Genomic DNA, 19,343 nt, shown 5'->3' on the forward strand with positions numbered 1-19,343 from the left:
TCTGAAATGGAACAATTTTCAAGACCCAATGCTACTGCTTTGCCATCAGATTTCCAACAACAAATGTAATAGATTTTCACTAACCATTAAGTTTGAATCTATAGAAGGAAACAATAAATGAATTTCCCACAATAATGTCATAGCTTAAATCACATTAAAATAGAATGCCACTAAAAATAAAAAATCATTCACTCACTCACTCTGCACTAGCTTAAATTGAATGCCACAATATATATTACCTTCAAGAGAAAGAATTCTGGAGGGTTTATGCTACCTACAAGATAGAAATATATATTATATGAGAAAGAACAATTTCTCAAAGAAATCAGTACAGATTAATATAACCATTTTTAGTGGGGATTTTCTTACCTGTAGCAATGCTGGAGATTTTCAGAAGTCAAGATGATGGAGATCGACGGACGGGACATGAAAGCGGGGTGCGGGGTGGTGGGGCAAGCTTAGTGGCAGTGGCATGACTCAGTTAATGACTTAGATTAGCCCTAAAACATTTTTGAGTTGGAATGCCACATCAATTTGGTTAAGGATTTTATAATATATGATGGCCTTCACGTCAACGAAGTCACGGGAATTAGGCTCCAAACAGGCCATCATGGCCGCACGCGCTCTTGAAAAAAAAAAAAATGCCACCATCCAATTACAAAAAAATGATTGTGACCACAGTAGTATAAGTCACAAACATATATAGATACCTCGTCACGTGCTACCCATTTGGGTAGGCTGCTGGCATGCTCACATGAGCCCAGGGGGTGGGCCGTCTTATGCGTAGGCCGGTACAGCCTACAATTCCACTATAAATCACATGCAAGCATGCAACATTGCAAGCAATTGAATCGAGATGACCCCACCAATGGTAGATAAGTTTGGCATACAATGATATAAATTTAAAATCAAGATAACAAAAAGTATGTGGTAATTATTTCTTTGTTAATCATAATATTGCCTAACCTAACTGAGTACATTTGTGCAGTTAAACGTCTTATAAGAAGTAGAGTATACTATGCTTAAAACTGCTTCAATGGCACATTAGAAGCTAACAATGGCTTGAAAAATCCTCAAATCCATTATTTTCATCATTTCGAACTGCATAAATTATATACAAAATAACAAGCAAGGGTGAATTATTCTATTTACAATTTCGCCTTTTGTTTATGAATCATATCCTTGAACTCCTCATCTGTGGTCTTGAGCATATCAGGGAGAGGAACATAGACACCAAACTGAATCAGTTGCTGATGCCTGGGTTTGATCCTCTTCTCCAAACTAAAGGCAAAATACTGAGGAAATTCCTTGAGGTCCTCCAATGTCCCACTCATCTCCTCGGCAAAGTATTCGTATTTCGGCTTGAAATTGTTCTCAATGCTGAAGGTGAACAAACCTGGGCACCGGAGCACCATTGCGACGGCGTCATCGCGAGTAAAACCAAGGTTTACAAGATACTGCAACTTGGGAATGAGAGTTTTCTCAACATTGGAAACTAACAGTATAGTATCATGATACGCTAAGGACTCTTTGTCATAGAAACCAAGTCTCTGCAAGTAAATGAGGGCAGGTTTGAGCTGGTCTCTGACACTTGAAACTAGTAATCTGGGGCACTTGTTGATGACTCTCCGAAAATTTGACTCGGGGACGAGGAGATCGCTGTAGAGGAAGCGGAAAACAGGGGCGATATCGGCAGAGATGCTGGAAGTAAGGATCTTGGGGCACATGCCAAAAATGCGGGCGAGGTCTTTGTGGTGAATTCCCTTGGAGAGGAGGTATGATACAATGGAGTTGATAGAGTCTGATGAGGCGGAGCGGAGATCAGGGTTGAGAGAGAGGGCACGGCCGGAGTCTATGCCCAAGAGCTCAAGGAAGAGGATCTTCTCTTTGACATGGGATGGCAGGTCAGGCAGTGGAAGAGGTAGATGGTCATCAATGCTTTGCTGCTGCTGGTGTTGTTCTTTGATACTGAAACTCAATGTTGTTGCTGGCTTTGTAGTGACTTTGATGCTGCTGCTGTTGTTGCTGTTGCTGGGGAGCATAGAAGATGGAGAAAGGCATAGAGAACGAAGGCCTGACATGCTGTGCTGGTGAACCACATGTGGTTGTGGTTTCCCTCTTTATCCAAATAGAAAGAGGGTAGCATGTCATTGCTTATCTATCTAGAAGATGATGATTGGCTAATAAAGGATGTGTTTGGATTTCCAAAGTGACACGTGGCACAACATCAAGCCAGATGAAAAGCTATGAGCAATTATGTTTCAATAAGTTAGGAATGGAAACTCTAGTTACAAAGCAGAGAAACATTGAATTGATATAACTAGTAGAGAGCAATCTAAAGTGTCTTTTGCACTTATATCTGCCACAGCATTATGAGAAATGTCAAACATATATTGAAGTTATTACAATTCACTCTGGGAAAGTGGCCTGAAGATTGCAATGCATTGTTCTTTCAGGCACATCCAGCGCTTGGCACCTACACATGGACATTGATTTGGAGAACAAAGTTATTTTCTGTATGATAAACTATGATTAAATTAGAAGGAGAACAAGTGCAGATTAACATGAACATCAATTATTAAAAACATCTGCATGAATAGACTAGTAGAGCATTTGGATTTTCCATAATTGATATGGATGTATAGATATAAATATCATGTGAATCACCAATTAACATTGAAGAGAAAAGATACCTGTGTGCGCATTTCACGGTGCTTCAGCGATGTCCATGGCTTTTACTGGTAGAGTGGTGTCTCAGGAGTTTTTGGCTGGGAGTCAAGTGTTCATCCTGAAGGAGCTCATGTGAGTGAAAAGTTATCAGACATCAATAAATAAATAAATAAATAATTTAATTAAGTCATTTTCAGAAGACCCAGAGAAACATGGATTGATATCTATGTGATTATAAATCCAAATAATGAGCACTAAATCCACCACCTTAAGACCAACACAAGTATTTCAAAAGATCAAAAGAACCTCTACAAGCTTCCATTTAGTTTGTTTTGGCAAGACTCAAAGTACTTAGCAGTTAGCAACACTAATGGGCATCCAACGTCTTTACATGATGGGTTATCCATATTGTATCAAAAATAATAAGACTGACAAAGAGATCTCTAAATTTAATCAACAGAAGGGTGGTAACATAGCATAGATAAAATGTTCATTACTTCTTGATTGGACATATCTAAATCACAAGGCAGTAATTAAAAATTGCAAACATAAAAAATAATAAATAAAAGAACAAGAGATGAAATATGAAACAACAATCTTGTATCTTCAAATGATATTAAAATACGTATGTAGTTTGAATTTGACCTTATAGAGAGAAGCAGCAGACTCGGACTGCATTGTCTGGATGGGAACATGCCCAACAGATTGTAAGGTATCCAAGGCATCCAATGTCAGCTGCCAACCAGAAAGGGCAGTGAAACTGCTTGAACTAGACACAGTGTTGCTGCCACAACCAGCTGCAGCAACATTACCATTTACCCAAGGGCAATAATAGTTGTGATGCTTGATTGGATCAAATTCTCTAACTTCTCCTTCATATTCATTTTCTCCATTTGCTGGCCCTGGTAATGCTAAAACAGAAGTTCACAATTAATGCAAGAAGTAAATGAGGTATTATTTGAGAAAAAGAAAACAAAAGAAGCAATAGGAGAAAAATGCCATTGCAATTTCTTAATATACATTTCTATCCTCACAAAAATGAGGGAATGATATCTTAAAATGAAAAATGCACTCTAAGAGGCCCAAATAATTAAAAGCTCCTCAAAGGTAACTTGATTGTGGTCAAGAGAGTCAAGCACCCAACCAAATAAGGCTTAACGAAATATACACATCGAGCAAGATTTGCCTTTGGAAGTTCATCTAGACCACAAAAAGCAAAACTCAAGCTCAAGCAGGCTTCTTGGGTCCTAAACTTCATTCACACAAAGCTGTTCAAATAAACCAAACTAGGCAAGCTACACAAATTGAGCAAGTTTGCCTTTTTAAAGTTCAATCAAGAAGCCCAGCTCAAGATCAAGCTCAAGCAGGCTCCTTGGGTCCTAAACTCCTTTCACATATAGCTTAACTTGGCCCAGGCTAGATTAAGCAGATGATGTTGATATGCCCAGAGCATACCAAGTATGGATTCAAAGATACACAATACATAATGATCTAAAATGGATAAGAAATCATAATAATGATAATATTAGTAATTCCAGTCTTATGTAGTAATGCAAATAGCATATAAGTCACAAGCTCTAAGTCTTGACATGAGGATGAAGAGTAAAGCTTATAGCATAGAATAGCAAAATATCATAAAATGGATTTACTTCTTTTATTTAAACCTAGCCCAATTATTTGGTAAAACATGCAGACCTAGACATCTTAGTGCCTTAAAACATGGTTTGTGTGTGTAAGATCAGCATGAGAAAAGCAAATGGAAATGAGGCAAAAACTATTTTGAGATACAGGCCATCAGCAATGCATACTTGCATAACAGTGCACAAAGCTAAGGCATGTAGCTAATGAAGAGGTTGGACATTATTTACCTGTTCCTTTCTTAGGAACATAATCTGATTCAGGGGGGTAGTCATCAACTGCAGAAGTCTTTCCTTTCTGTGTAACCTCCTCTTTTGATGCTTCATAACCTGAGCAAATTACTGCATTGCAAGAAAGGGAAGGATGAGCACTGCTCTCATGACCCAATGTGTGGCTTATCTTCTCCTCACTTTCAACAGAATCAGCCTTTGTAGAACCATATATTTTTGAACCACTATCTGCCCTAATTAGAGATCGAGACATCATATCCTGGCTATCACCATGAGGATCCTCGCGATCCATTTCTTCAGGATTAAACTCATCCATTAGGCCAGGTCCTGGGGCAGACTCACCTGTTTGTCCAACATTTTCAGTGACTTCAGCTATCGGCTCTGCATCACCCACAACGCTATCTGCTCTATGGATAGATATATCAACACCATGAATTTCAGCTTCATGGCTTGCACCCATACCTACACTTCCTCCACTAATCCCGAAACTGAACCTATCCCTAGCATGAGCAGAAGCAGTTTCTGCATTGAGAATTTCTTCTTCTTCATTTGTACTGCTCACTCCCATTTCTCTGGCAACACTTCCAGCAGCAGGTTGTACACAGGTGCTTTGCTGTGCAGGATTGCTGTAGTTTTGTTCCAAAGCATCATTCATGTCAAGGTTCTTACCCATGCTTGATGAGGGGAACTGTACATCATCAACATCTGCAGGATAATTTTCAACACTTTCCATGGAATCTGCTTCAGCACTTCGGCAAATTGTGTCCATTGCAATAACAGAGGATGCTCGAGCAGAGTCTCTAGTGGATGGGATACCAGCAGCCATGTTACTCCCTTCTTTACAAGAATCAACTCTGTTAACATCGATATCTATATCAAAACATAAAGTACGATTAAGACCAGCACCAGAAGATTCCGCCCTTCCAGATGAGTGGTATGTGTCAAATATATCTAACCCACGAGGGCGCTTGGAGGGGCCATCAGAATTATGTATGCTATCATCAACTTCATCCCCATCACGATCAATCACTGTCCCTTCCATGCTATCCACATGCTGAATCCTGTCTTGAGGCCTGTCAACAGTGCTACCACCCTCCTCTAGGTTCCGTTTCCTCATGCTAGGACCTCGTGACTCATATGATGCAGCACGATCACCAACTTCACTTCCAGAAGGCTGCCCAATCATTAAATCCCTCCCCATGTCACCATCATTAAAATGTTCAGTCATTGCTGGTATCCCAGGCTGAGATGGCAATCCTCCAGCCATAGTAAGATTCAAATCAACACCAGCATTTGACAGTGATTTGCCACCATCATTTGGTGGTGCCTCACCCCGACCTTCTACTCGCTCCTTCTCATTACCATCAGCAGCAACCCATCCATTAATACCACTAACAAGTTTCTTGGTTGTCTCTGGGGCATCAATGTTCTGGCCAAAACGGGCAGGACGATGTACAGTGATAAAATCCCAAATTCTGACTGTAGCACCACATAAACTGCAGTCCAATAAAGGAGATCTTGAATTGCACCTGGACTCCTGAGCACGCTTCTTTCTCTTTCCAGTGTCTCTTGTTGCTGAGACACAGAATGTATTCTTAAGTGTTCCACGATAATTGGAATTTGGGAACTCGTCTTCTGTTGGACCAAATGAGGATGGAACTCTGGCTGACTGAGTTGAATGCTCTTCACAATCCTGAACATTCGGAAGCCATCTAGGCTCCCAACCGCATAAACTAATAAGCTTTTGGGCCTGCATCAAATAAAAGAAAAACCTAAGCAAATGGAATGTAAGCATGTAGAAAAATAGTTTATCAAACAACAAAATACGAATATAAGTCTCAGTAACCAACATGATAGTAAACATCTGAGCCATCATCATGAGGAAATTCAACAGCTGTCATATGATCCACTTTGTAGCTCAACTCCCCGGATGATATTGAATTTGGTTGTAACAGAAAACGATCGATCTGTGTACCCCTTGAAAGGCGCATTTCCTCAACTGCAGATGAAGCTGTTACAGGAAGTGCAGGGAACTGCAAGAGCCCATCGCATCGATCCTTGTAACCCCCCATAACTGCCGAAAGAGGAGTTGGAGGAAATTGCACCAGACTATCAGCGCAGCAGTTACCTCTCCATGGACATGTTACTTTGTGCCCTGAGTCAAGCTGGTCGGCAAAAGCCTCCCCTGCACTATCAACTAAATAACATGAAAAGTACAAAATTAATTTGGATATTGATTTAAAGACTGTCATATAGGAAGGAAAATATGGCGCATTATTAATGAAGAGATGCTAAAACAGAATCTCTAATATATTACTCCAACGACAACATTTAAAATAAAATTAACACTTCATGGTATTGATTCAAAACAAACAGTATAATACCCATGAACCCAAATTGCATATACCACAGCTTGACCATTAACAACCTAATTCCTATAGAATATATGATTTCTTTAAAATTTTAAATGTGATGATTTCACTGTGCCCTGCAAAGTAATCTCAACATCAACCAAATTTCACTGAAATTCTCATAAAAGAGAAAAAGTTCCAAAAATTAGAAGATAACTAACACTGGGAATAAAAGACAGTATACATGCTGCACAAGGTAGAGTTGTACCATCAGCAGGTGTCCAAGATGCCAATATAGTAAATGTGAACTGCACACCACATGACTCGCATTCAATTTTATCAGTGTCAATGTTTATCCAACCCCTTCGAGCACAGTCCAGTGAAGTGGCCCCCTGCAAATTTTAGCATAAAAAATATATTATACTGTAAATTCAAAAAAGGATAGTTACTGGTGGAAAAAAAAAATAGAATCAACTGTACATAATATTATTCTGAAACAAAAAGCATATGGGGGTGGAAAAAGATATAAACAAGTTTTCAAAGAAAAGAGGACTCACAAGTTTAGAATAATTACAATAGGTTTAACAGACATAGTGGCAATCTAAACCAAAATATGGATGATAAATTTCACACACTGACCATTATGTTGTAAACAGAAAAAGTGATACATCTTTATTTATATTGTATACAAATAACATATGAAAATATTTTCTTATTGAGCGGACAAAGAAAAAAATATGCAATGGGAGTAGAATTTCAGGTCAATAAAAAATATGGAATACGGAGATGATTTCTTTTCTAGCCTGGATGAGGAGCATGCAGACAGAAAAAAAAAACTTAACAGGTCTCAGGACCAAATGGCATTTAAAATCAATTGAAAAAATTAAGCCCATGTTGTCCATAGACAAGGTGAGAGTTATAAGTCATAACCAGTAAATAGCTAAGAGAGAGGGGAAAAAAACCATGGAGAAAAACTTTCAAAATTAACTTCTCTGCTCTTGCAGGTGTTGACAGGATGAGCCAAATACATATATATATATACACGACAACACACACGCACACAAGGCACTGGAGTAGACATAGATTCATGCCATTATATGTTTATAGAATCCACAGAATTTCCTGTTTTGCACCAAGAATCCACAGAATTTCCTGTTTTGCACCAAGAATCCACAGAATTTACTGTTTTGCATCAAAATATGCTTAATCCGTACCATAGAAGTCAATCAATTAACCAAAGAGACCAAACTAAGCCATGACATCTAGTGGGATAGACAATTCAAAATTTTGTTGAACACACTACTGACAATATTCAGCACTTATGTTTGTTGGACTTATATTACCTTATTGTTTGTTGACCAAACAGAAGGCATCTTCATATATTACCATAAATTATGATGCATGTAGACAACGCATCTTCAGGAAGAATACTTGGATAAATCATAATAATATTCTGTGATTAAATATTAAATTTAAATTAAGTGGAAACAAAACTCAGGAACAACATCCAACTTTAGAAGCTGTCCAAAATTACTCGGGAAGCACCTAAATGACCATTGACTTAAATGACAAGGTTGTTATATTAGTCCAATAACACACTTGAACACAAACCTTTGGTTTTCCACACCAATTTGAAGGCTTAAATGTGGCAAGTCGGCGAAGTAGATCTCCTCTTTCCCATGGTCTACAAAAGGGTTCTGAAGAACCACCAGCATTTGTACTTAAAGAAGTACGGGGAATTCTCTGACCAGGACATGAACCTGCTTTAGAACCCTGAGCACTACTACCAAGCCAATCTGTGCTACCAACATTTGGTGGCAACGCAGGAGAGGATGCTCCAGCAGAACTGATGCATACATGATACCATTCTCAAAGTAAGAATACACAACAGCATAAATTCTAGAAAAATTAACAGTAAGGGTTGTATGAGCTCATAAATTTAGCAACATCATTCTTGTAAATCTATATATAATAAAAGCTGCCATCATATTGATTACATAACAATAACACTTCACAAATAAGCACCAATCATCTATCACAAAATGGCTTCATCAGTGAAATCCAGATGGTAAAAACATTGAATTAAAAAAGATAAAAGATAGCAACCCACACATCATATCCATTAAGTGACTTGGTCAAAGAGGAAAATAACATAATAAGCAAATTGTGCAAACAAGCTTTGGGGGCTTATCTCAATTGGAAGTTAAGAGTTTTAAGTTTGTAATTGGCAATGTAAGGTGCAGCACATGTCAAACAGCCATATTACAGATGGTTGAGTTAGAGAACACATAATACCTAAAATAATCAAAACAGAATTATTCTCTAGTTAATCTGGTTCTCACAAAATGTTCACAAACAATTCAATCTATAGTGAATTATAAATAAGATGAGGTGTTGAATATTGCAACATAAACTAAAAACAAAGAACTTTGGCAGATTACTTGTACTAAAGGGGAAAATCCAAATTCACAGTTATAAGCAAAATATTATGAGTGATTGATTAGTGTGTCAGTTTAACTTGCCCACCCCATTCAGTTTCCAAAGTATAAGATAATACATAAAGATGCATTTTATATGACCAAACCACTAAATACATTTAAATGGTTTATAACAAAGAAACAGTGCAGCTTCCTACAACTGTGATTTTGAAGTATGCTTAAAACAACATCTTGAAAAGTTCACTTTAACCAAACAAGGTCAGCCCACAAGCTTAATTCTCTAAAGTTTTCCATCATCACTGAAAGAGTGGAACCACGCATCTCATAGCAACAAACTACAACATACTACAGATTAACTCAGGACTGGAGAGAACGGATGCCAGTTCTTTGTGGGCTGCTTATCGGTCTTTGAGATCATTTTTACCCATTTTGTTCTATACAACCTCATTTAGAAAAATAGTAATATAGCAAAATTATATACCACCTCAAGAAAGTCAACAACCAGATAAGGGATCATCAATTCAATCCAACAGAGTAGAATTGGATCATTTCTCAATAGAAAAATCAAAGGAATTGACTGAATCTAATTTATGATTGAAAACAACCATCCAATGTTGAAAAGACCAATATTTTACAATAAATAGCATATTAGAATGGTCATAGTTTACTAGTAAAGAATATCTCACGCATAGTGATTTCCAGAGTTTGTGGATTAGTCAAAGCATTCCAATAAAAAATTACAGTATTTTCACGGCAACTCATATCAAATACAGCCAAACAGAATACAGAACTTTAGTCAAAGAATCAAAATAGGCAACCTTAATTTGCAAGCTCAAAACAGAATATAGCCACAATACGCACTGATAACACACATGAGTTCAGTCACAACCTTACATAGATCTCAAACCTCCGAACTAGGGACAAAAATTCTTAAACAGATCCCCAAACAATTTAGTAATTCAAAAGATGACAAATAAACGAAAACAAAGAAATTTACCCCATTAATCTCAAACCTCAAGACACTGAAAACCCCCACAAATCTAAACCATCACACTGAAGAAAACCCAACTAAAATCCCCAAAAAAATTCAATAGCACCAAACACAAAACCCCCCACCCTCACTATCTCCAAATCTAGGGTTTCACAAAAAAACCAATCAATACCTCCAACCAAACACCCAAAACCACCCAACAGATCCCATCTCAATTTTAGGGTTTCCCGATAAAAAAAAAAACGCTACTATCGCAACAAATCTCACCCAAAACAAACGAAACCCCCCATTTCGATCACAACTAACAACCTAGAGCTACAACCCCATCAATTGACAAGCAACAATCAAACCACAACCTATTCCACATCAACCAAGAGACAGAGAGCAAGAAAGAAAGACAGAGAGAAGGAGACCAGCTCAATACCTCGCCGCCGGCGTCGGAGGAGGAGACGACGACCTCGCCAGCACGAACGCCTCCGCCGTCCCCGAGCTTATCACCTCCTCCCTCATCTCTCTCTCTCTCTCTCTCTCTCTCTCTCTCCCAAGCGAAACTCTATCTCGCGTAGCACCAAGCCCTGGTTATATAGTGACGAATGAGAGAAAGGACCAATGCTAACGTGCACCGCGGGTGCTGACGCCACGGGCAACGAATCAGGACCGTCAAAATGAATAGAGCTGAACCAACCAATCCAGACCGTACATCACGTAATCCCAATCCAACGGTTAGCGTGATCCAATAGGGAGAAGGAGGATCTTGACCGTCGGATGAGTCTTTGAGCCCATAGGATGCTTTAACGCTGCTTCTGATGGCCACTTAACCATAACACTAACCATGGTTAAGTGGGACAAAGGACATAAAATGTGAAATAATTGGGATATGTTTTTTAAAAAAAAAAAAAACCTTAATATTTGAAATGTCATTTTTACCCTTGATATTATTCTTAACATTTTATAAAATTTATTAAAAATATGTAAATAATTGGGACAGTATTTTGAGATATATATTCATATCATATAGTAAGATTTTGCATTAAAAAAAAAAATCAAATTTAAGAATGCAACAATAAGAGATGTTCATCAAAATTTAAAGGGCTAGGCTAATTAATATTTTTTTAAAAATATATAAAATAATTATAAATATCTATTGATTCTTTGTACATGTTACAAATACAAATAAAAAAATAAATCGTCCAAATAAATCAAAGCTCAAAATAATAATATTGATGAGTTCAATAAAAGACAGTCAAAAAAAATTTTCTTCTTTGATTTTATTAAATTTTATGAAAATATCTGCCCATAACTTTTTAATTTTTTTTATTCGTCAAATATTTTTTTAAAAAAAATAGATTTGATGGGTGATTTGAATTTGAAACCATTTACTTAAACAAGTGTAGGCCTTACTATTTTGATCAATACAATTAATAAAAATAAAACAATTAAATAAAAAACTTTATATTCTAACTTAATTTTTCAATATATATATTTTTTTATAAATATTCTTGATTTTTATTTATTAAAAAAAATCAAAATTTCCAACCCCTACAAAGACGCAGCAAAATCATTGGACAGTGTCAAGTACTTCCACAAATGACCTTTCATGTACAAAATAACGAAAATCCCATACAGTTACAATATTTTAAAAAATTTTTTATTTCTTTAGATTTTGCAATCACATCCCTTATAAAAATCTCATAATTTCATATACCCAAACATAATCTGACATTGTGTGCATGTATTATTTATAATTAAAGAAAAAATGCATTATATGCTCCATAAACAAAGTTTTTTGTGTTTATCTATTTTTAGATATTTATATGTGAAACAAATTCTATTATTAGCAACATCTTAATCTATTGATATCAGCATCATTTTCTTGTATGCAAAATATTCATGAGAAGACATTAGTGACGTATGACATGGTTTATCCATTTTGTCACAATACATAAATAAAATATTGTATAATGTGTTGTTGTACTAAATAATTTTTAACCAACTTATTAAAAATAGGTATCTTGAAATTTATATTTCTTCAAATCCCTACAATTATTTAAAAATAATAATTAAATATAAAAGTCAATTTTCAAATTATATATTCATTTTATTAATATTTACAACTTCAAACTTGAAATAGAAAAAGAAAAACATAAGAAGATAAACTTATAACCTCTTAAGGCATTATCACATACCAAACCCCTTTGTGTTTTTATGGTTTACACCTGCTGATATTTCATTAAAAAGACTTTTTAGCCCCTGGAATTCATTAGATTTCCGTTTAAAGTTGCATTTTCAATTAATTGAAGGGTGTTCAGGCTTTTAATTTAGTGATGAAATATTGGACTTTTTTGAAAGTTTCATGCAAAGTACTAGCCCAGTAAAAAACCAACAAAAATTGTTAACAAAGAAGAATAAATTAAAAAATATATATATAGTACCAATAGTCTAGAAATCAGCACACAAGTTTCATTAATTCTGCAGAAATAACAGGTTTAGTTGCGCCATTGAAGCAGAAAATCCACATTTCAGTCGATGAAATGTCTTCGAAAAAGTTCTTGTACTTAGAAGAGCTTTTCTGAACACAATGCCGAACATGCATAATTCTAATTATCTTCAGCTCCATTTGCTTCACCGGTGACTATCAGAACGTCTTTCAGATCCGTTGAAAGATTTTTGTAAAACTGAATAAGAATAGACCAAATGTTCATTATACGAAACTAAAAAGTACGATCTAAACGAGATAATAGAATATATACCTTGTTAAATTCAAGAGTATCGCCGTTTGACTTACGAAGCTCCACAATGTTAAGCAAGGGTGCAACTTCAAACACCTTCATAAGAGTGAATAAAAAATGAATACATCGAACAATTTTCGTATATGATGTTTTAAACAAAACTTAATACCTCTGTTGCAATGAACAAGTGGCCTTTTCTTCCCGTCTTTTGTCCTTGAAGTTTTAGCTGAGATGATGAAAAAAATGACATTCATAGTGCAAAAAAACTGGAAAAATGATGATTATACATGGTTTACATAATTTAACTGAAACATTATGTTGGATGGTTTGGATAGAATCACCGGAATCATATAATAATAGTTCGATTCTATTTGTACATAAAGTGAGCATCTGATGGAAGATGATCTAACCTTGTATTTGTGTTTCTCTACATCGAATCCCAAAGGTGTGGCTGCTGCTTCAATTTTGGACAGTATCTCACTTGGAGGAAGTTTGGATGCAAATCTCGTTACCCGTTTGAAACCCTGATCCATATTTCTTTTGATTGAGTAAAAATTATAGGAGTACTGATAAAGACAAAAGACCAGCAAAGGAACTGATTACTCTGCAAAAACTTGATTCTTAGAGCAAAGTTACAAAATGTCCATGCACATTGATTATATAGACAGATTGTCTCTTGATCAACTAGCAAAAGAATTAATCGCCACTCTAAGTTCCATCAAGTAGAACATGGGTACAAAAATTAGACCTATTTACAAAATTGATGTGTACGGGTTGCCATGAGCTCGGAATTTCTTGATATAGAAGACCCAAATTTAGTCTCTGAATTTTGAAGTTATGATTAAGGCCACTGGCTATATATGGATTTAAGAAAAATTAACATAGAAGCTTAGGCTATAACGTATACAAACAGTACCATGAACAATATTTGGATATGATTATTGATACGAGCATGCATGCTTAATATTAGTATTATGGGAAAGACATGCAGATGCATTAGTGAAAATGTGAAATGAAAGGAAGGAAAAAGGATCTCCAAATTGTTTTAGTGTCCTTCATACAATTCCTAGAAGTTAATGCTTCCTGTAAACTAGATTCTGGAACAAGCATTGATGTGGAAAACTAGGTTAAGTTTCATCAAAGGCCACCGATAAACTTCAAGGATTACTGTTTCATTTGAGCATTTGTCTGGGAATGCATCTTTCATGTAGGTCATCCTTTTAACTTAATATAAGTAACTTTATTGAAAAGGAGATTCAAACTCATCACCTGTTTCTCAAAGAGTGTTCCAAGGTTCAGACCCTGAGAAGTAGAAATAAGCTCAAATGCATTCATTATTGAAGGCCTTTCTTTTCGTTTCTCAAGAACAAAATTCCCTGCATCCTGCATATTATAGAAAATAAATTTTAGAGATACTTCCTAATGTCAAAAGGACTTTTAAAAAAAAAACTTGTTCATAAACTTGCCTCCGACTCATTAAAAAGAGCATCCACATCATCGAGATTCACATTTGCCATTTCAAAGCTTGGTGGCTGATAACCTTTTTTAAACCAATCATTTTCTAGAACTTCAGAAATTGTTATGCGCTGCAGATTGCCCAAAATGAAGCATCCATTACACAAAACTGATCCCATAAATCAGCCCAGCTTCTTTTATGTTGTACATAAAAATTCAATTAGCAAGATAACAATTTATTGTATTTTATAGAGTGACAATAATACTAACAGTTTCGGGGTTGGGGTCCAAAATTCTTTTGATAAGTTTCTTTGCACTTGTGGAAAACCAAGAAGGACAAGTGAAATCAGCTTTAAAGATCTGCAATCACATTATGTCAATATTGGCAAAAAAATTTCCTCAAAAAGCACACAATTGAAGCACACACTTATATAGATCTAAAAAATCATGTAAAACATAAGCTTGTAGCTGACCTTCTTGTACAACGATGCAAGGTTAGAATCTTCAAAAGGTAAGTATCCGGCCATAAGAACAAAAAGTATAACTCCACATGACCAGAGATCCGCCTTAGCTCCATCATAACCTTTGTCATTGATTACCTGCAGATTGTGTGTAATCAATACCAAAAAAGAAGCGTACCATATTTGTGGACCTCTAGTTTATATGCACATCAAAATATACCTCTGGGGCAACATAGTTTGGTGTTCCACATGTTGTATGAAGTAAGCCATCCTCCTGTTTTAAATACCAAGTCAAAGAATCAGGAAATTTTCTTCAATGGAAGTTCTACAAAATTTTGTTTTTTCATAGCCGATTGTAAATATCTGACATACTTCTTGATAATAAGAGAGTCAAAAAAATATCACAGTCAAAATTGAATTATAATTTCCACTAAGAAAAAGAGAGGAGTAAAACATTTTTTCCTTTTCTTATTCAGCATAAATACAGATGTAAAGTAAGTTAATTGCCTAAATACCTCTGTAAAATAAATATTTGCATGAGTAAACTTACAATCATCTGATATTTTTAAACAAATGCCCTGTCATCATTTTCATTACATAAGCATAATTTATTTCTATATATATATATATATTAAGCATAATTTACTTCTATATATATATATATATATATATGCAAATATATGCTTTTATTAAAGTATAAACTAGTATTTACAGGAATGCAGGTAGAAGTGATTTCCTGATTTCACACATTTCTGCAGTTTTTCATGCTTTCATCAAAAAAATAATAATAAAGATTTTTTGGACTCACACGAACTTGCTGAGGTAGTGCACTTAGTCCAAAATCAGAGACTTTAAGAATGCCACTTGAATCCAATAATAAATTCTCTGGCTGCATGAAAGGTGGAATCCAGAAAACAGCACCAAGAAAAATTCATATAATTAATAACTTTAGAACTGCCAAAAGTAAATAGAGAAGAGCCATTAATGGCTACATGGCCAGACCTCTTATGTTACCTTTAGATCCCTGTGGAAGACTCCTCTGCTATGACAGTAATCCACAGCATTTATTAGCTGTTGAAAATATTTCCTAGCTTCCACTTCTCTAAACCTTCCGAGACTAGCCTACAGCATAAATACAAGCAACAACATAAGAACTGTAATGAACATTTGAAATTGTCATGTTAAGTTCAGATGCGAAAAGCTAAATGATGCTATCAAACATCTTACAATTTTGTCAAAGAGTTCACCACCAGTCACAAATTCCAAAACTAGGTATATTGTTGTCTTGCTGGCCATCACCTGCACATGACCATACCAATGTTAAGAATAACATGTTACTTGATGAATTTATGGGGTTCATTGTAACATTTTTCAGACAGTGTATATCTGTGAAATTTATGTGATCTTGTGGAAACTTTGAACAGGGGTAAGCATTTCAACTTTAAGTTCCTTGAGCCTTAAATTTATTTCTTTGAGTAAACATACTAGTTAGCTGAAAATGGAAATCAGGCTTACCTCATGCATACGAATCACATTTGGGTGTCTAATCAGTTTCATAGTCGCAATTTCTCGCTTGATCTGCAAGATACAAGGATGCTTTTAGTGAATCAAATTCAGATGGAGGCCTAGTAAGTCTCACTCAATAAACTAATATCCACCATTCAAAATGTAACTAACATTAAAGGGAAAAAATTCTAATGAAAATTAAGTTGATTAATCAAGGCCATTTTAATTCAAGATATAAACATTGAAAATAGATAATTCCATAAGGTAGCTAGACTAAATAATTAATTAGCCAAATAATCTTGGGAACTAGGAGGCCATTTAAATCAATACACTTAAGGTTCCATAACAGTATAATTTCTGTCAATTGGGCCTAGACTAAGTCAAATTCTAGTACAATTGGTGACAGGGTTCTTTTCTATAATGAGGAACCCATTTGGTATTGTGAACCACAGCCTATAAGACCATTCCATTTTTTATCCCTTTCAGTAATGAATCTTATACATGATAAGATAATGGACCTTCAAGACCTCCATGTTATCTCAAGGTTCTTACAAGTGTTGGATAAAAAGTAGAAAATCTGCACAATAAAGACAATATCTCCCACTGTATATTTTACCCAAATCAATACCTGTGAAGCCAATAATTTGTTGAACCAGAGGAGGTATTTTCTAGGCAGCTATCAATGAGAGTACACAACTATATGTTAACAAGTGTTCCCAAATCACAGCAGCAAATTACCAGCAACAATATGGAAACAATCAACAAGCTCACAAATAAAGGCATATGATATGTCTAAAACTACAGATCTCAAAGTAACAATAAAGCACAATATCTACTTTACAAGGCAATACTGTAAAAACTGTATGATACTGTTCATTCACTGTTTATTAAGTCTCATGAATTGTATTCTCCAACCCACAAACGTTGAAGGGGTGGGAAATTTTTAATTGTGAGATTTTAACTGTACAATACTGTTCACTCACTGGTTATGGATGATATACTATACCCACCATAGGTCATTTGCAGCTCCCACGTGTTGTAGATACTCTCCAAAACAAACTATTATGAACTAAGCATAGTTTCATAGAAACATCTAAAGAGAAACCCATTCATATCAGATGAAAGAGAAAATCAAATAGCTGTTACTTCAGAGAAATTTGAAGAAGAAGAAGAAGAAAAGTAAACAATGAGGATATCAGAGAGAACTTTCATCTCTATATTACATTTCCAATTTAGTAGGATTTTTTTTTTCCAAACCCGAAATATAAAGGACTATTTGGGTATTATATTACTAAAAAGATTGACATGTCATATTCAAAGATTGCAAAGAAAAACTTAGATACCTCCAATTAAGAGGCACCTACTAATCCAAGTGCAATTATGCAGGGGTTTACACGTCCTTCCTATTCCCTACCAAAAACGTTTCAGTGCTGAAGGACTATACCAGAAACTATCAAACTAACAATCAGCAGCCAAGTATGACTAAAGAAAGTTGAAAAACCTGGCCATTGACCACCAGTACACAGCATTCATATAGACACAACATTCAAAAGAGCAAAAGCAAAACAGGTGAAACATATGAATCATCCACTTGAAACACATCATATCACAACTATAGCATTCCGTACCGAGCCCTAAAATGAGACCACCAATAAAAACTAGTCATAAATTCAAAAAAGATTTCTATCAAAAAAAGAAAGAAAGAGAAAGATAGAGTCTAATAAAAACTAGTCATATCAAAGTATCAAACCATCTTTCATGAAACATAATTTTTTTATTAATGATTCCCCAAATCAAACCAAAACTAAGGAAAAACTGATGAAAAAGAACATTTTTTTTATCAAATTAAACATAAAAAAAATAAATAAATAAATTTCACCCCTTCAAACTTCAAATTTTCTTTCACTTCCACCAATCAAAATCCATGAACAGAAATAAGAACAGAAATAGCTCTATACCTGATTGACCATCTTATGCCGGATGATCTTCTCTTTGTCGAGAATCTTAATGGCAACATTCTCCCCAGTCCGAGCATTCCTCGCAAACTTCACCTTCCCGAAAGTCCCCTCCCCCAGCGTCCTCCCCAGCTCATACTTACCCACCCTCACTTTTCCACCCCCGGAGCTCATCTTCACAACCACACACCAATTCGAAGAACAATAGAAGACCGTTCCGCCTTCTCTAGCCGTCAAGATCTCTTCTTTTTGCAAGGCTGCCACACCTGTGACTTCTCCACACTCATCTTCGTCCACGAACCTAAGCTTCGAGCTCGGCGATGGCGTCTAGAAGAGGATGCTGCCGAGCGATCCAAAAGAGACAGACAGAGAGAGAAGAGAGAGAGAGAGAGAGGAGACAAGAAAGGTGGTTATAAAACTGGCGAATGGAACGCGGATTGTGAACACACTTGTCACTTTGAAATATTAGTGGGTATTTAAAATAAAGAGCAAAATTACTTCGTTTGGTTCTTGGTAATGTCCGTCTATTACGAACCAAATTTGAATTGGTTATAGTGATAATATTAATAGTAATATATAATTATAAATTTTAAAAGATTATCAAAAAATTTAATAATCTTATTATTACTAAAATAGGTTGTTATGTTGGATTATTAAATATATAATAATTTGAATTTTGTTTAAATAAATATGTTTTTTATTTAAAAATAATAATTTACATACTTTATTCGTTAAATAAAAAATTAATTTTGAATAACGTTATTTTAAAAATATTTTCAACTTTGAAAATTTAATTTTTTTGCATATAAATATTTTATTTTATCTTAATTTTTCATTTGTTAAAAATTTTAGATATAAAAAGTATTTTGGAAAAAATATGCAAAATTAATATTTGATGTTATAATTCAATTATTTTGAT

General features: G+C 35.3%; 2 protein-coding genes across 2 annotated transcripts; both read right to left on the bottom strand.

The window, feature by feature from the left end:
* Positions 1-1,001: 1,001 nt before the first annotated feature.
* Positions 1,002-2,216, bottom strand: LOC120266907 (transcription termination factor MTEF1, chloroplastic). Its single transcript, XM_039274561.1, has one exon. The coding sequence runs from the start codon at positions 2,079-2,081 to the stop codon at positions 1,149-1,151; it is 933 nt and encodes a 310-aa protein (XP_039130495.1). The 5' UTR covers positions 2,082-2,216; the 3' UTR covers positions 1,002-1,148.
* A 29-nt stretch (positions 2,217-2,245) lies between these two features.
* On the bottom strand, positions 2,246-18,834 carry LOC120267352. The gene is made up of 23 exons (XM_039275003.1): positions 18,428-18,834; positions 16,479-16,541; positions 16,191-16,262; positions 15,978-16,085; positions 15,772-15,852; positions 15,184-15,237; positions 14,976-15,101; positions 14,773-14,862; positions 14,514-14,633; positions 14,317-14,430; positions 13,458-13,571; positions 13,217-13,273; positions 13,069-13,143; positions 12,931-12,993; positions 12,751-12,757; positions 10,743-10,893; positions 8,501-8,735; positions 7,158-7,281; positions 6,389-6,735; positions 4,539-6,288; positions 3,316-3,581; positions 2,694-2,788; positions 2,246-2,476 (listed from the first exon to the last, which is right to left on the bottom strand). Exons 1-22 carry the CDS (start codon positions 18,596-18,598, stop codon positions 2,717-2,719), a joined length of 4,260 nt encoding a protein of 1,419 aa, XP_039130937.1. The 5' UTR covers positions 18,599-18,834; the 3' UTR covers positions 2,246-2,476; positions 2,694-2,716.
* Positions 18,835-19,343: the final 509 nt, after the last annotated feature.

This window comes from Dioscorea cayenensis, chromosome 8, assembly GCF_009730915.1.
Source record: "Dioscorea cayenensis subsp. rotundata cultivar TDr96_F1 chromosome 8, TDr96_F1_v2_PseudoChromosome.rev07_lg8_w22 25.fasta, whole genome shotgun sequence".
Lineage (NCBI taxonomy): Eukaryota > Viridiplantae > Streptophyta > Magnoliopsida > Dioscoreales > Dioscoreaceae > Dioscorea > Dioscorea cayenensis.

What these genes read in the sequence shown, in the direction of transcription:
- LOC120266907 (XM_039274561.1), bottom strand. Translation starts at nt 2,081, where the DNA reads ATGTCAGGCCTTCGTTCTCTATGCCTTTCTCCATCTTCTATGCTCCCC.
- LOC120267352 (XM_039275003.1), bottom strand. Translation starts at nt 18,598, where the DNA reads ATGAGCTCCGGGGGTGGAAAAGTGAGGGTGGGTAAGTATGAGCTGGGG. An exon ending in TTGCATCGTTGTACAAGAAG is followed by an intron (nt 14,863 to 14,975) that starts GTCAGCTACAAG and finishes ATGTGATTGCAG; the next exon opens with ATCTTTAAAGCTGATTTCAC. An exon ending in CTCTTTTTAATGAGTCGGAG is followed by an intron (nt 14,431 to 14,513) that starts GCAAGTTTATGA and finishes TATAATATGCAG; the next exon opens with GATGCAGGGAATTTTGTTCT.